This window comes from Trichoderma breve, chromosome 3 (genome assembly GCF_028502605.1).
Source record: "Trichoderma breve strain T069 chromosome 3, whole genome shotgun sequence".
NCBI classification, from domain to species: Eukaryota; Fungi; Ascomycota; class Sordariomycetes; order Hypocreales; family Hypocreaceae; genus Trichoderma; species Trichoderma breve.
Genome location: NC_079234.1, coordinates 1,960,378 through 1,973,557, shown reverse-complemented (window position 1 = coordinate 1,973,557; position 13,180 = coordinate 1,960,378). Strand labels below are relative to the sequence as shown.

At 44.8% G+C, this 13,180-nt stretch overlaps 5 protein-coding genes across 5 annotated transcripts; 3 read left to right on the top strand and 2 right to left on the bottom strand.

Annotated features, from left to right (window-relative positions):
- Positions 1-135: 135 nt before the first annotated feature.
- Positions 136-1,974, bottom strand: T069G_05035 (major facilitator superfamily domain-containing protein; the record flags this gene model as incomplete). Its single annotated transcript, XM_056172245.1, has 6 exons — positions 136-1,005; positions 1,078-1,395; positions 1,450-1,564; positions 1,626-1,688; positions 1,757-1,800; positions 1,900-1,974. The coding sequence occupies 6 exons, from the start codon at positions 1,972-1,974 to the stop codon at positions 136-138; spliced, it is 1,485 nt and encodes a 494-aa protein (XP_056029103.1).
- Positions 1,975-2,745: 771 nt separating this feature from the next.
- On the top strand, positions 2,746-5,567 carry T069G_05034 (fungal specific transcription factor domain-containing protein; the record flags this gene model as incomplete). Its single annotated transcript, XM_056172244.1, has 4 exons — positions 2,746-3,016; positions 3,074-3,746; positions 3,799-4,416; positions 4,487-5,567. The coding sequence occupies 4 exons, from the start codon at positions 2,746-2,748 to the stop codon at positions 5,565-5,567; spliced, it is 2,643 nt and encodes an 880-aa protein (XP_056029102.1).
- An 882-nt stretch (positions 5,568-6,449) lies between these two features.
- Positions 6,450-7,115, top strand: T069G_05033 (glycosyl hydrolases family 16 domain-containing protein; the record flags this gene model as incomplete). Its single annotated transcript, XM_056172243.1, has 1 exon — positions 6,450-7,115. The coding sequence occupies one exon, from the start codon at positions 6,450-6,452 to the stop codon at positions 7,113-7,115; it is 666 nt and encodes a 221-aa protein (XP_056029101.1).
- A 1,145-nt stretch (positions 7,116-8,260) lies between these two features.
- Positions 8,261-9,784, top strand: T069G_05032 (uncharacterized protein; the record flags this gene model as incomplete). Its single annotated transcript, XM_056172242.1, has 6 exons — positions 8,261-8,530; positions 8,578-8,672; positions 8,733-8,885; positions 8,945-9,197; positions 9,251-9,413; positions 9,468-9,784. The coding sequence occupies 6 exons, from the start codon at positions 8,261-8,263 to the stop codon at positions 9,782-9,784; spliced, it is 1,251 nt and encodes a 416-aa protein (XP_056029100.1).
- Positions 9,785-10,355: 571 nt separating this feature from the next.
- T069G_05031 (alpha/beta hydrolase family domain-containing protein) lies at positions 10,356-11,738 on the bottom strand (the record flags this gene model as incomplete). The annotated part of the gene is made up of 4 exons (XM_056172241.1): positions 10,356-10,562; positions 10,632-11,262; positions 11,328-11,483; positions 11,551-11,738. 4 exons carry the CDS (start codon positions 11,736-11,738, stop codon positions 10,356-10,358), a joined length of 1,182 nt encoding a protein of 393 aa, XP_056029099.1.
- Positions 11,739-13,180: the final 1,442 nt, after the last annotated feature.

The following is a 13,180-nucleotide window of genomic DNA, read 5'->3' as shown; positions in this document are numbered from 1 at the left end:
GTCTGTCTATAGTATACCACTCCAGGTTATCTCATGCAAGGCTCCTTACCTACCAGGCATAATATGTGATGAGGTCTGTATATATCTCGGGATGAGATCCGTCGTAAAGAACAACGCCACACGAGTACGCGTGCATTATTTCGCTGCATTCTCTTGGAAAGAAGATGACTTTCGCAAAGATGCTCCAACGCGATTAAACATGATTGGCATTGAGATTAGTCCCAAGGTGACAAACCCCAACAGCGAATTTCCCCAGCCATAACCAAGCGCTTTATACATTGGTGGACCAGCAAGAGGTAAAAGTGCACCGGCAAAGGATCGAGTCACGGTGATTGCCGCAATACCCGAAGCCGCATAGCGTGGGAAACAGTCGATAACGTAGGTTTGCAACGTCCCGAATATTCCAATCATGCCAAAGGCGAATGGAAACAAGCCGATGATTGGCACAATCCAGTGAGTCTGTGCCTTGACAGACCAGCCATACCAGAAGAAAGATATCGGGACAAAAAATGAAAAGGGGATGGTAAGAGGGAGGCGCATTTCGGGCTCAAAGACACCATTGTTGCGAGCTTTGAGCTTGATAAGGACTTTATCACTCAATAGACCAAATGCTACTTGGCCAGCAACGAATCCCATCCCCAATCCAATGTAGGATAGGCCGCTGATCTGCTCACTCCAATGATACACGTTCTGGAAGACTTCTGTGACAGTCGTGAAAAGGAGATACAGACAGCCGTATATGACTGCGATATAAATCGCCACAACCGCAACGATGGGGGATCGAAACAGTAGTTGGAAAGGCGTCGTTATTCGATGGATAAAATGTGCCGTCTTACTCTTCTGGTTGCTAGAATCATCATAGTAACTGCGGAGCTCGGGGCGGTTAAGTTCTTTCCTCAAGCGGTTTGTTTTACGCTGGATAATGATGACTGGGTTCGTTTCACGGTTGAAGATCATCACAAATAGCGTAAAGGTGCCGCCTACGATGACCAAAACCCAGAACACCTATGTTGCCAATCAGTACGGTCTGGTCATAAGAGAATAAAGAGATGCTGAAGAGGAAAAGTAGTCGCCTACCCATCTCCATCCGGCGCCCTGGGCAATGAATCCGCCACAAATAGGACCTAATACAGGCCCAAAGAGTGGTCCAGCGGAAAATATAGCCATGGCGACTCCTCGCTGTTCTGGCTCAAAAAGGTCTGAAACAACGCCGCCCCCAATTGTAAGGCACGCAGATCCTCCTATTCCTGTAAGTAGACGGAAGACAATAATCGAGTCAAAGTTGGGCGCAAGTGCACACCCAATCTGAAATACAACAAAAAAAGATGTTGCGATGCTGAGAATGATTCGACGTCCATATATTTCGCTGAGTGGTGATAGAAACAATGGACCAAACTACTGGCTTGTGAGCGTCTTAGAAATACCAGGCAATATGTATGTTGTGCTTACCCCGTAGCCAAACAAGTATGCCGTTACACCTAAAGATCTCACTGTTGTTGACGTTTCGTTGAACTCTTCTGCTGCATTTGCTACAGCCGGGGCGAAAATTGATGAAGCTAGAGGACTATAAACGATTTGAGCTATCGTGCTTTCGAAGCTGCTGATGGTGTGATGTACAACCATACCTAATCAATGTGATGCCGCTGACGAGTGAGAGGAGGAACCATTTTCTAAGCGGAGGGTAGTTCCTGTCCGTGATTTCAAATGTTAGCCTGTTCCACATCCATTATTTGAAGCTGAGCGAAGTATGCCCTACCTTGGGTTCAATGGGTCCTCTTCATGTTCCCATGCGATAATACCCTTCTCCAGATCAGTGACAGGATAGATTTCTCTTTTCGTCTCTTGCTGCTGTATTTCCTTTTAGCATTGAAGATACTGCTTGTACAGACTGATTCTTACCTTTTCAGTATCCTTCTGCTCTGATTGATCCGATCGATCTGATTGCTCTGCTTGCTCTGATTCCTTGACCGACATATCGAAAATAGCCTGTTGTGTTGTATGGTCCGTATGTAGTATTGGGTGGTATGTGTACTTGAATCATGTATTATTTGGAATTCAAGGCAACCTGAACGAATGCCACTTCACAGATGAACACTCTGAAAGTGTGATTCAATGCTGAATTTGATTGATTCATAGTTCATGCAGTGGCAAATGCTTTTATAGAAAGATACGCAATAGAAAATATGATCACTTTACAACCTGTTTTTACTATGTTATTCGGACCATTCTACCAATCTCCGTCCAAGCCGTTTATGAGGTTAGCGTACTTCGTTTCGATGCCCCTTGCTGTTATAATTCGGTGTGGCGTACTGTCCAACAAATGCATCACCAGACGACAAGTCAGATCGGTGCCGATTCGGCAGTCAGAAAAGAGCGGATACGCGGGGGCGAGAGTTTCCATTCCAGCTTGGAGATCGTCCTTCTAGAGCATCTGGTTGGACGATGTCTTCCGTAAAAGAGGCTAGACTCCGAATGAAGAGCTCCGAAAGTCCGCAATTTCGATTAGCTAGCTGCAGTACCCAATGGGAGCATCACAGGCTTTCTCACAAGGTGTCGGAACATGCAACTGTCATCTGTTAGAAGGATCCTGCTGAATCGCTGATTTGATCACCGATTAGACTGCTGTGCCAGTTTATAATGCCAGAGTTGAGTCATCAAAAAAAGTGAAGGATCACTGCAGATGGCAGCGACCAATATTGGCACAGCCACGGCACATGTTCCACCAGCCCGAGATTCAAGCTCACAATGTCGTCTAAAGATGGTAGCCACGCGACATCATCGCAGGGCGTCCAGCCAGTTGTGCCTTCGCCTGCTCTATCAGAACAGCCCAATCAAACTGGATGCGGCAGCAAAGACAAATATCTTTTCCAGCCACCTATAACTGTCGATCTCCCTCAAATGTCGAGAGAAGAGCACCGGGTTGAATGGAAGAGGATCTCATGCGATTTCTGCCGCAGACGCAAGGTCAAATGCGACAAGAGAGATCCGTGTGGCCAATGTAGCATATCGTTCCGAGGTATGGCGAATAAGTTTTTGAGCCTGGCTCGGCAGAGTAAAACTGACGGCCTTGCAGATTGTGTATATTCGGAACGTTCCAAACGTGCTGTCAAAAGGTCTAAAAATTCATCTTCTCAGCTAGATGCAATGAAAAAACGACTGAAAGTCGTTGAATCTAATCAATTCTACCCTTCCCCAGCAATCGATGTTACAACAATAATTCCATCTCCTACCCTGCCGCCACCGATCAAAGCTCCGTTACATATCAATAAAAATGGCACCCCCAAGAAGACCGACTCCGAAGAAATTGGGAAGTGTACAACGGCTCATCATTTTATTGAGCATGGCGAAATAGAATTCCATGGCACATCTGCAGACAGGACATTTATGGAAGGGTTAATCGAAAAGCTCGGGGACAGCTCCATGACGCATCAAAGGATTCCCGTCGATGGGTCTGTACCCGGTCTATTCCAAGGGGATGCGCGATGCCTTGATGAGGTTCCCTTACCAGGAAGAGATCACGCAGTAAAGCTGGTGGAGGCTGCTTTCGACGCGCAAGTGCTGCTGCATATAGTTCATCGACCAAGCTTTGACTTCTCCTTCAACATGATATACTCACTTGAACCACGCGAATATAGCTTGAAAGAAAGGAGATTCTTACCACTTCTATACGCAGTACTTGCCTATGGAAGCCTGTTTGTCGATCCATTTGCAGAGAGATTAGAGTACGAGGAAGTGATTACAAGAGCGTACATATCCCTTACCCATACTCATACAACCAACATGTACTAACTTTACAAGGTCTCGATACTTCATTAAAAGCAAGCAGCTACAAGATATAGCAAGCTGCAATGATCTTGTTTCTATGCAGGCCATTGTCTTCAAAAACCTTTTTCTTATATATACCACTCGAACTCCGTTCTGTTATACTTATCTCTGTACCTCTATGTCAGTTGCTCTACGCATGGGACTTCATAGATCCTTAAACAACACTCAAGATCTGATATCTCGAGAGATAAGTAAAAGAGTCTTTTGGGCTTTGAAACTTCTCTCTTCCGAAGTCGCCACGTGCGTTGGACTTCCGACCTTGGTGAATGATGAGGATTTAGACCAAGAATTACCCTTGGAGTTGAACGATGCCTATATATACAAGGGCAAAGCCACAACACAACCTCCAAATGAAGTGTGTTACTCATCTGGGTTGATTTGCTATTCTCGGCTGCATAACATCCTTCATAAAGTGTTGAAAGATATCTACCCTCGCAAGGGCCGAGCCAGCGCCGAGGTGTGTGGATCGATGAACTACACTGTCAGGGTGGATAAAATCCAAGAAATCGAGCAAGAACTAGAGAAGTGGGCAACCATGATACCCTTGGGCTACCGACTAGGAACGTATTACCAAGGGCCCGCCATACAGCGGTGAGTGAGGCTTCTGCTTTGTTGAGAAATCCTTGCATTTGCTGACGAACTGCCGATGAACCCCTATTAGAGCCCAGTTTGTTCTTGCATTGACATATTCCTACATACAACTCCGCCTTTACCGACCATTTCTGCACTATGACATCGAAACCGCTGATTACACAAAAACTCGGCATAGTATAAGCGTATCTCCCTGCGCGTCTGCTTGTATTCAAGCCTGCCACAATATCATCGAACTGTGCGAAGATATGTGCAGATGGGGATTGCTTACAGAAGCTAGTTGGCCAGCAATTCGATTCTTGACCAGCTGCATGCTCACTCTACTTTACATAACTATTATGCATCAAGATTCGTGCGAGGAAGACACGCTGTTTAAATCCTTGGCCACGGGAAGAAAACTTCTCCATATTATGGAGAAGCGCAGCTATCAGTCTCGACGAAGCAACACCATCTTCAAGGCAAGACGACACTTTTTTCTTCGCTCAGTGAATTTTGCTAACCGGATTATGCAGATTATTATTTCCAGCCTCTCTATCAAGTATGACCACATTCGAGAAAAGCTTATGAAGTATGAGATGGACGCCCCTATTGTTCGGCAATGCGATCTGTCTTCTGTGAGCGGTGTATCTACCGCCTTACTTGGAGAAAAGATATTTACGCTATCGTCTAAGACGTATTTCAAAGACCGCGGTCTTAAACTACACAGACAAAATGGCACAAAAAATGACTTGGCACATCTGCCACAGTCACAAAGCATCTGTGGAGAGCTGAAAGGAGCAACTTTATTACAGCAACGTCCATTCATGGGTGAAACTGGCCAGGGAAGCGAGCAAAGTCCTTACATACCAACCTCACAAGCACGGAATGTTTTACTGAAGACTGAAGACTCTCCAATTCAAGGTTCCTCAGAACCTTCTAGTGCACCGACTAGTTTCGTTGCTTCTGTACCGACACCTACACAAGGAAGTTCCCTGGTGGCTGAGCCGACGATAGGGTTACACCAAGAGCAATTGAATGGGTCATGGATGCACGCCCTTGGATCGATGAATTATTCTGGGAATGTATATAGCCCCGTGAAAGATCTAATTGGGGGCACGAGTCCGCCTATGGACGATATCAACGAGTTCTCTGATATCTGGGACTGGTTTTGACAACTTGATAAAGCAAATGTATAAGTCTTTACAAGAGATACCCACATTGATGTGTACTAAAAACAGCAGGTGCACAGAGAACGCTGATTATTAAACAACTGGTACGCAGAAGATATCAATTATTAAACGAGTTGGTATTACGTTATTAGTAGGAGTTTCCCAGGGGGTAATATTCATTGTGAAAGGTAGGATTCTGGCCAGAAATGATGGCGGTGGAAAGAAATGTCTGAAAAGAGTAGGAGCATGGAGTGCATTTGGAGAACTAAAAGGGCATCTGTAAAAAAAAAAACATTTCAGCCAGTTTATAAATGGTGGCTTCACCGCAATATTTACCGCCAATAAGATTCTTTCCTCTGTCTCTTTTGGTCAATTTTTTCCCCAATGAGATTCTTCCCTGTACTTAATCATCCTAACAGGGCAATACGATTCGAAAGCGGAAACACCCTGCCGGAACCGAAACAATTTTCAACCAATACTCAGAGAATCAGGTTAGAATAAAATAGCCAATACGAAAATTAACGCAATCGCTAAACTACTTGTAGAAAGACTATAAAAATACGATCATGTTGCCGAAGAACTCGGCTTCAGAACCTTCTACAAGCAGCCTAGCTGTAATTATTCTTTACGAAAACGAACACAATTGTGCAAAGAAAGAGTTGAATACGCAGTTGGTGAGAAATCTTCCGACATCTCAGAGGACCCTATTAGTATACCTCGCGATATTTGATATCGTCTAATATAAATAGGTCGTTGCGTCCCTTTCATTTACTTCTGAGATCAAGTTAACTTGGAGTACCTCGCCTTCAGTGGGTCTTTCTCAATTTTTATATCTTCAATTTCTGTTTACAAACACATATTTCAAAATCACAAATCTTGAACACAATGGCAAAGTTTTTGAAGGTGTTAACGCTTCTTGCTGCAGTGATGCTTCCAGCTCAGACCGAAGCCAGCTTCGTTGACAACTGCACCACGTTCAACTCAAACTTATGGACCAAGGCCGACTGGGCGCAGGGGTTGGGTTCTGTGCAGTCTGCAAATGTGAATCCAAGCGGTGGAGGCGTGTTGAACTTTGAGATTCCTGCTGGAACTCATAATGGAGGAGAGATTAGATCGAAGGCGCAATACTCCTTCGGCCAAGTCGCTGCGAATTTCAAGGTTCCAAATCTACCTGGAATTATCTCGAGTATTTTTATGTACCAGGGAACCTCTACTAGCGACGAGATCGACATCGAAGTATATCTGAACAAAGGCAAATGGGAGATTGCGTTCACAGTTTACCGTCTGGGAGTCAAGGAATGGGTTCATTCATACTTCCCAACCTGGGACCCAAGCACCGGATACAATGACTATATGATTGACTATCAAGAGTCTGCTATCTCATTCTACATTAACGGCGCATTGGAAGCTCAATTTCATACACCATCGCAGCAGCCCATTCATCCTATGAATATTCAGCTCAACGCCTGGTACCCGGAGTGGTTGAACGGTCCCCTCGCCGCATCTACCGAATTCTTTCAAGTCAACCAAATATCTTACACACAGTCTTGAATAGGGTGTGAGGAAGAGTTGTGAATTTTCAACATTGAAGGGATGGGTATACTGAGATGCTTTTGATGTATATAGCTTGCAAACTTCGATCAGAGTTGTGCTGTTAATCAGTGTTCAATTTTGCGTTATCTACTTATCGAATGAAACTTGCCGTTACTCAAACTGCCTTATTTAAAATACCTGAACGCTCTAGAAGTTGGATAGGTGGAAAATGGCATAGCTCTCAAAGATGACGACCAGAAAGGACAAGTGGGGAAGGACCTTGTACTGGAAACCCAATATTAGGCGTGCAGTTCTCTGGCAGTCATCTTTATAGTTGTCGCACGTATTGAACGATAGGGGATTGAGAGTATTGACGGATTACGAAGTGGAGACACAGCATTGATATAATAAGTTGCTTTCTAATTAGCATTTGCTTCTACGATACGTGGGAAAAGCGACTGATATATCCACCAAGGCATTTTGGTTTCTTTGTCTTGACATGTCATGTCCCTGTAACTGTTTATTATTGCACTACCGAAAATAACTCGGGCGTAGCAGTACGGCCGCTAGTAGTGAAAGGAACGAATAGCAGAGAGATACATTCCATGAGTTGGTCAGACGCTGTCGTAAGAAATGATAGAAGTAGGAATAGCCTAGCCCTATGAACGTTCTGGCAGGCATCGGACTTATAAAATGATGCGACATTCCTAATCCAGTAATGAGCGACGGCTGATACAAAGCTGTCCATGCTTCTCATCTCACAACCCCGCCTTATATCGGCCTGATAGTGTGGAGAGCTGGCTTCAATACGAGTGAAATCATAGGATCAATCCCATCCTTCCGGGCACAGCCTAAATACAAGCTGGTTATGCATGAAAATTCAAGTGCTAATGCCGGGCAGCGGCAGGCTCCACTCTCCGCGCAAAGCTCCAAGTTGCCCGTCTCACTGCTCTGTGTTGACATATATGTGACGGATCTTATGATATATCCTACGGGACATAGAAAAGGCATCGGATATTCCTTACTCCACTATCTTACGACTATTCTCTAGTTATAAATCCACCTGCTTTCCCGTAAAAAGAGTCAGCCGTATCGAGAAGAGTTGTGGTACAGGATTCAAGTTGTGAAACCCGCAGTAAAACATTGAGAATTTTCGTGTCATCATGGTACGCCATCTTTTGCTTGTTACCTGCGCAGCAGGCTTTAGCCTAGCTTCAAAGGTTGTAAAGCGCCAATCTCAGACTGCTACTGTGAATCTGAGTCACATGCAAGGAGCACCCCAGCACTTTGCATCTGGATTCCTCTACGGCATCCCGGATACCCCAAATCAGATTCCCGCACATTTCTACAGCGAAATTGCATTCAATTATGGAAGAGCTGGAGGCGCTCAACTCCCGGCCAAGGGTTATATGGATGGTGTAGATCAGTATCGGGTATGTCAACCGCTCCTATAAGCCCGATTATTGTTAACGATATGTAGCCTCGTTTCGCTTCAATGTTATCTAATTATAATACTTGCCGCCAATTTGGTGCCGAGTTCATTATCCTCCTTCATGATTTATGGGGAGCAGATGGGTCAGAATCTCAGTCCGACCTCTTCCCAGGGGATAATGGAGATTGGAGTACATGGGACAGCTTCCTCAACCAGGTTGTCTCTGATATGCGAGCCAATAATATGACGACTGCCATCAAGGTAGATATCTGGAATGAAGCGGATGGCGGTGGCTTCTGGCTCCGAGACCGAAGTCAATTCATGGACATGTACGCCAGGACGCATAATACGCTGCGGTAAGTCTACAAGGTGCTCGGAATCTATGATGAGTTCTCTGGAGTGACCAGAAAAACAGGAGTATTCTTCCCGAGGCGCAAATATTCGGACCTACGTTTACGGGACAGCCAGACCCAAATAACGTCTGGTGGACTGATTGGTTGAGCATGATTGGATCACAAAATGTGATTCCCGATACATATTGTTGGCATTTAATTCGTCAATCAGGAGGATCTGGTGGCGACGATATCACTTTCTCAAGGGGCGTCTTTGAGCAGTTGCTGCAACAATTTGGTCTTCCAGACCGTCCAATCAACATTGATGAATACGGCGTAAGATCTTTGATTCCATCGGTATTGAGAACTAGCTGACAAGCAAGACTTAGTCTCCAGAAGAGCAGGTTCCAGCCAGTTCCGCTTGGTTTATGGCCCGTTTCGAGCGTAACAATATCCACGGTCTCAGATCTGTTTGGACGGGTGGTCCATCTTTGCACGACTTCATGACCGATCTACTGGGCAGGACGGGTGACGGCGTTTACTTTCCCGCTGGTGAATGGCAAGTGTACAGATATTACGGCACAAACATGACTGGCAACCGGGTAGAATCGACTCCATCCGCCGACGGCTTCTTTGATGTATACGCGACTGCAAGCGATCGAGTGAGAATCCTTGGCTCAGCCCATACGGAAACCGGATCTTACACTATCAACGTGGATGGAATGGCCGATTTTGGCTTTGATACCCATGGCACGGTCAACGTCCAAACGCGAGAGTTTCCATTTGCCGGCCTTCGCGGAGAGGTAGATGGGCCAATTGATCATGGCGTCACCCAGATATCATTTCAAAACAACCAGCTAGTCATACCGGCTACAATTGCAGTAAATACCAGCGCCTACGCCTGGGAGGTTTTTCGCATTTGAAGAAGAGTCGCTATGAAGAATTCGAATCGTACTCGCTCAATAGCAATGCAGCTAGCCTTTGATAGTTTTAAGCCAATATATAATTATATACGTCAGTGTCAAATATGAGGAGTCTCTCCCGCAAACCAACGGTAATGGATCCAGTTAGCACGAGTAACAGTGTTAGACCCAATTAGTGAGACTCAACGTATCACTCCGCCAATGTAATGGCAGCCCAGTTTTGCATCACGTTAATGGCACCATGCTTTGCTAATGCGGTGTGCAATTAGATTATAGTCTTTAAAGCAGCTTGGTTGCTTGCTCTATTAACATCTACGAACCCAATGTCACGCTGACACCTACAGTGACACCTTAACCCATGCTTACCTGAGAGACAGACTCATTTTGCTTTTAACTAACATAAACTTAAAATTTAAGTGTGTCGGTAAACAATAGAGTTGGCCAATAAATGCCAAGCAAAATAACAGATGAGGCAGTTGACATACATTGCTCGATTGATCTTGTTTACACTAAACACAGGTTTTGTAGCCTTCAAGCTCGTGATAGTCTCCCTTACAGGCGCCAATTATCCTTACAGCCCATTCTTGGACAAGAAACCGAATATTACCTGGTAACCTGCTGTCGCATTGAGAGATAGTTGAACGACGTGTCCGGTATTAGGCTGGAGGTAAACGTCAAGGTCCTTCACATTGGGGTACAAGCCGTGAAGTTGAGTTAGATCAAAAATGCCTGCGCATTGACCGGCGCAAAAAGCGAAGTCGTTTTCACCAACAAATATCTGCATTTACATGTTAGCATGAAGAGTAACACCATCGAATATTTGAGATGGTGCATGAGCAAGGCCTACCTGAAGAGGTCCAGTAAAATCGGCTACAACATCTCCAACTCCAGTTCCCAGTGTCAAGACTTCTCCAACTCCCAAACTTGACTGGATTTCTTCGTTCCAATAGGTCAAGACATTGGGGTCCAGAGTTTCCTTCTTAAAACTATCGGCTTGGAAAGCAGTAAGACTACCAAATGCCAGGTAGCCGCTCGTGCGATTTTCGAATAGCGCAGGATTATGCTCAGCAGCATATGACAGATCGGCTATTTCGACCTTGAGGTTGGCAAATTCACTGTCGATCAAGAAGCCAGTGAGGATGGCGCCAGCACTAAGGGAGCCGTATCGTGCAAGGAACCAGTTGGTGACGATTGACCCATAAGAATGACCCACGTGCACGACCTTTTGGGCTGTATAGTCTGTTATGCTACTGTTTCCTCCAGTCTTCTTAGAGGCTGTAACGATTGTGCCATTCAGAGCGCGCTCTGTCAGAGCACGAAGGACCTCTCCTTGAAGAGGAACTTGGAGGTAATCATATGCATCTGGGAGAGATGACAGACCAGCACCAAGGCGGTCATAAGCCAGGACCGCGTAGCCTTGATCTAACGCAGCTTTCACAAACGAAAGGTCATCCCGTCTATAAGTGGGATCGAACAAACTATATCCAGCCCATGAGTCATGATATGCTCTATGCAGATGAAGGCATTATGCAGCACGACTTACCCTTTTGTAAAGCCAACGCCATGAGACGCAATTAGGAGAGTATTCTCACCATTCCGCGGAGTTGACGGAATGCAAAAGTGACCGCTTATTTCGAAGTCTCCACCTACCACAATATCGCCGCCGGATATTTCGGCGATAGTCAGAGCATCCCACCGACTGTAGACATCACAAATGAAGTTAGCAAACCTAGTTCATCAGAGACGTCGACCAGTATATCTCATACTCTCTACTTAGTGTAAATTCGACTGCGTCGACATTGCTATCAACCTTCACGGTGTTGAATTTTGTGTTGTTGGCTTGCGCAGTAACAGGGATTAAGAGCTCGACACAGTTAGAAGCGGAAGCCAGAGCCGAGCTACATGCTGCAATGAGAGCCAAAGGCCGAAGAGATTTAGAAATAGAGAGTACCATTCTGTCTGGTTTCTACAGAGAGGATTAGATTTAGAATGGCAGGTAGAATGAGCTTGAACAATGGCACAGGTGCGTTGTCTTTATACGTTTTCTAGACACCACCTGTAATGAACATATAATAGCACATGTTGATAATCATCTCAGCATATATATAATCCAGTACATCATGTCTCCCTTTCAAATCGTGATACTGAGCCACGTTGTAAGCACATTTACATCTCGCTTTACCTATTGCAGCATGCATTTCGACCAGGTGAGTATACAAGTGCTTACATGCTGAGGGTACACGCGTTAAATGCAAGGATTAGAAGGTGTTTTAACATCAGACGGTATCGCTCGCAAGGATGTATTAATACGGGGATGCTCCCGTCATGTCATTTCTTGAAGCTATGAATTCTGCCTGATGTGTTGCACCCTAGTAAACAGCGGACTTTGCAGCCGGCTCACCCGCCATAGCTTCAAGAATGATTCGCTACGTTAATAATGTGAAGCGGGCGTTGATGTTTAAATCGCGCAAATATTGATTTAATGACATATTACGGGGCAGAATATTGACAACAATTTATTGTACTTAGCTGCCAAAGAGTAGAATACGAGAGACTCACAAACCAGGCTTCTGTCAAATTTGGATCGCAAATCATGCACATCTATGTTATGTATCACAAAGATCATCTATTACCGTTAATACAAAAGTTTTGTCATTACAATACGGCTATTCAATATGCTATAAACGTTGGTTTAAGAATAGCTCGTCACAATCTGGTCGATGAATGACCGACTAGAATCGGACCTTACATGTAGGTTAGATCCGATCGGCTCCACCCGATCGAATCCAACTATAAAGATATGAGCAATCACAGAGGCAGTAAAGTATGATAGATCGACTTTCATGCAGAAATTCACTCTCGGTAAACATAAGATACAACGAGGTCCAAGCGAATTGTGTCTGATTCAATGATACATCAGTTGTCTAATGCGATGGTGATGAAGCACCGCATGCTACTCCGATTCCAGAAGAGCCAACATCCACCCATTGGATGAAATAATGCTAACCATAGCCTTTAAATCTACAGGCATGATTATTAATACATATACCTCAATCTTTCTTTCTCCACTGCCTTGAGCACTTCGGTGGGATCTTTATGCTTTGTTTGCTGTACATCGGATTAGATGAGTAATAAAATCCCTCATAATCTCTACTCATATGTACGACATTCTTGTTACAATCGTTTGTGAATGAATTTTGAGTTTCTCCTCTATTCTGGTTGGGATGTTTAGGTAATGGGTGTTGGAGCTGTAGTTGATCTAGACAGGTAGCTTCGAATTCTTAGCACACAAGCTTGCCGCTTCTCCGCCCAGTTTCAAGGGATTAGTAGGGAAATATACAAAGGTATGTAGCGATATACGTGATGAAATTCTCTTCTAGAAACAATTCGTAGGCA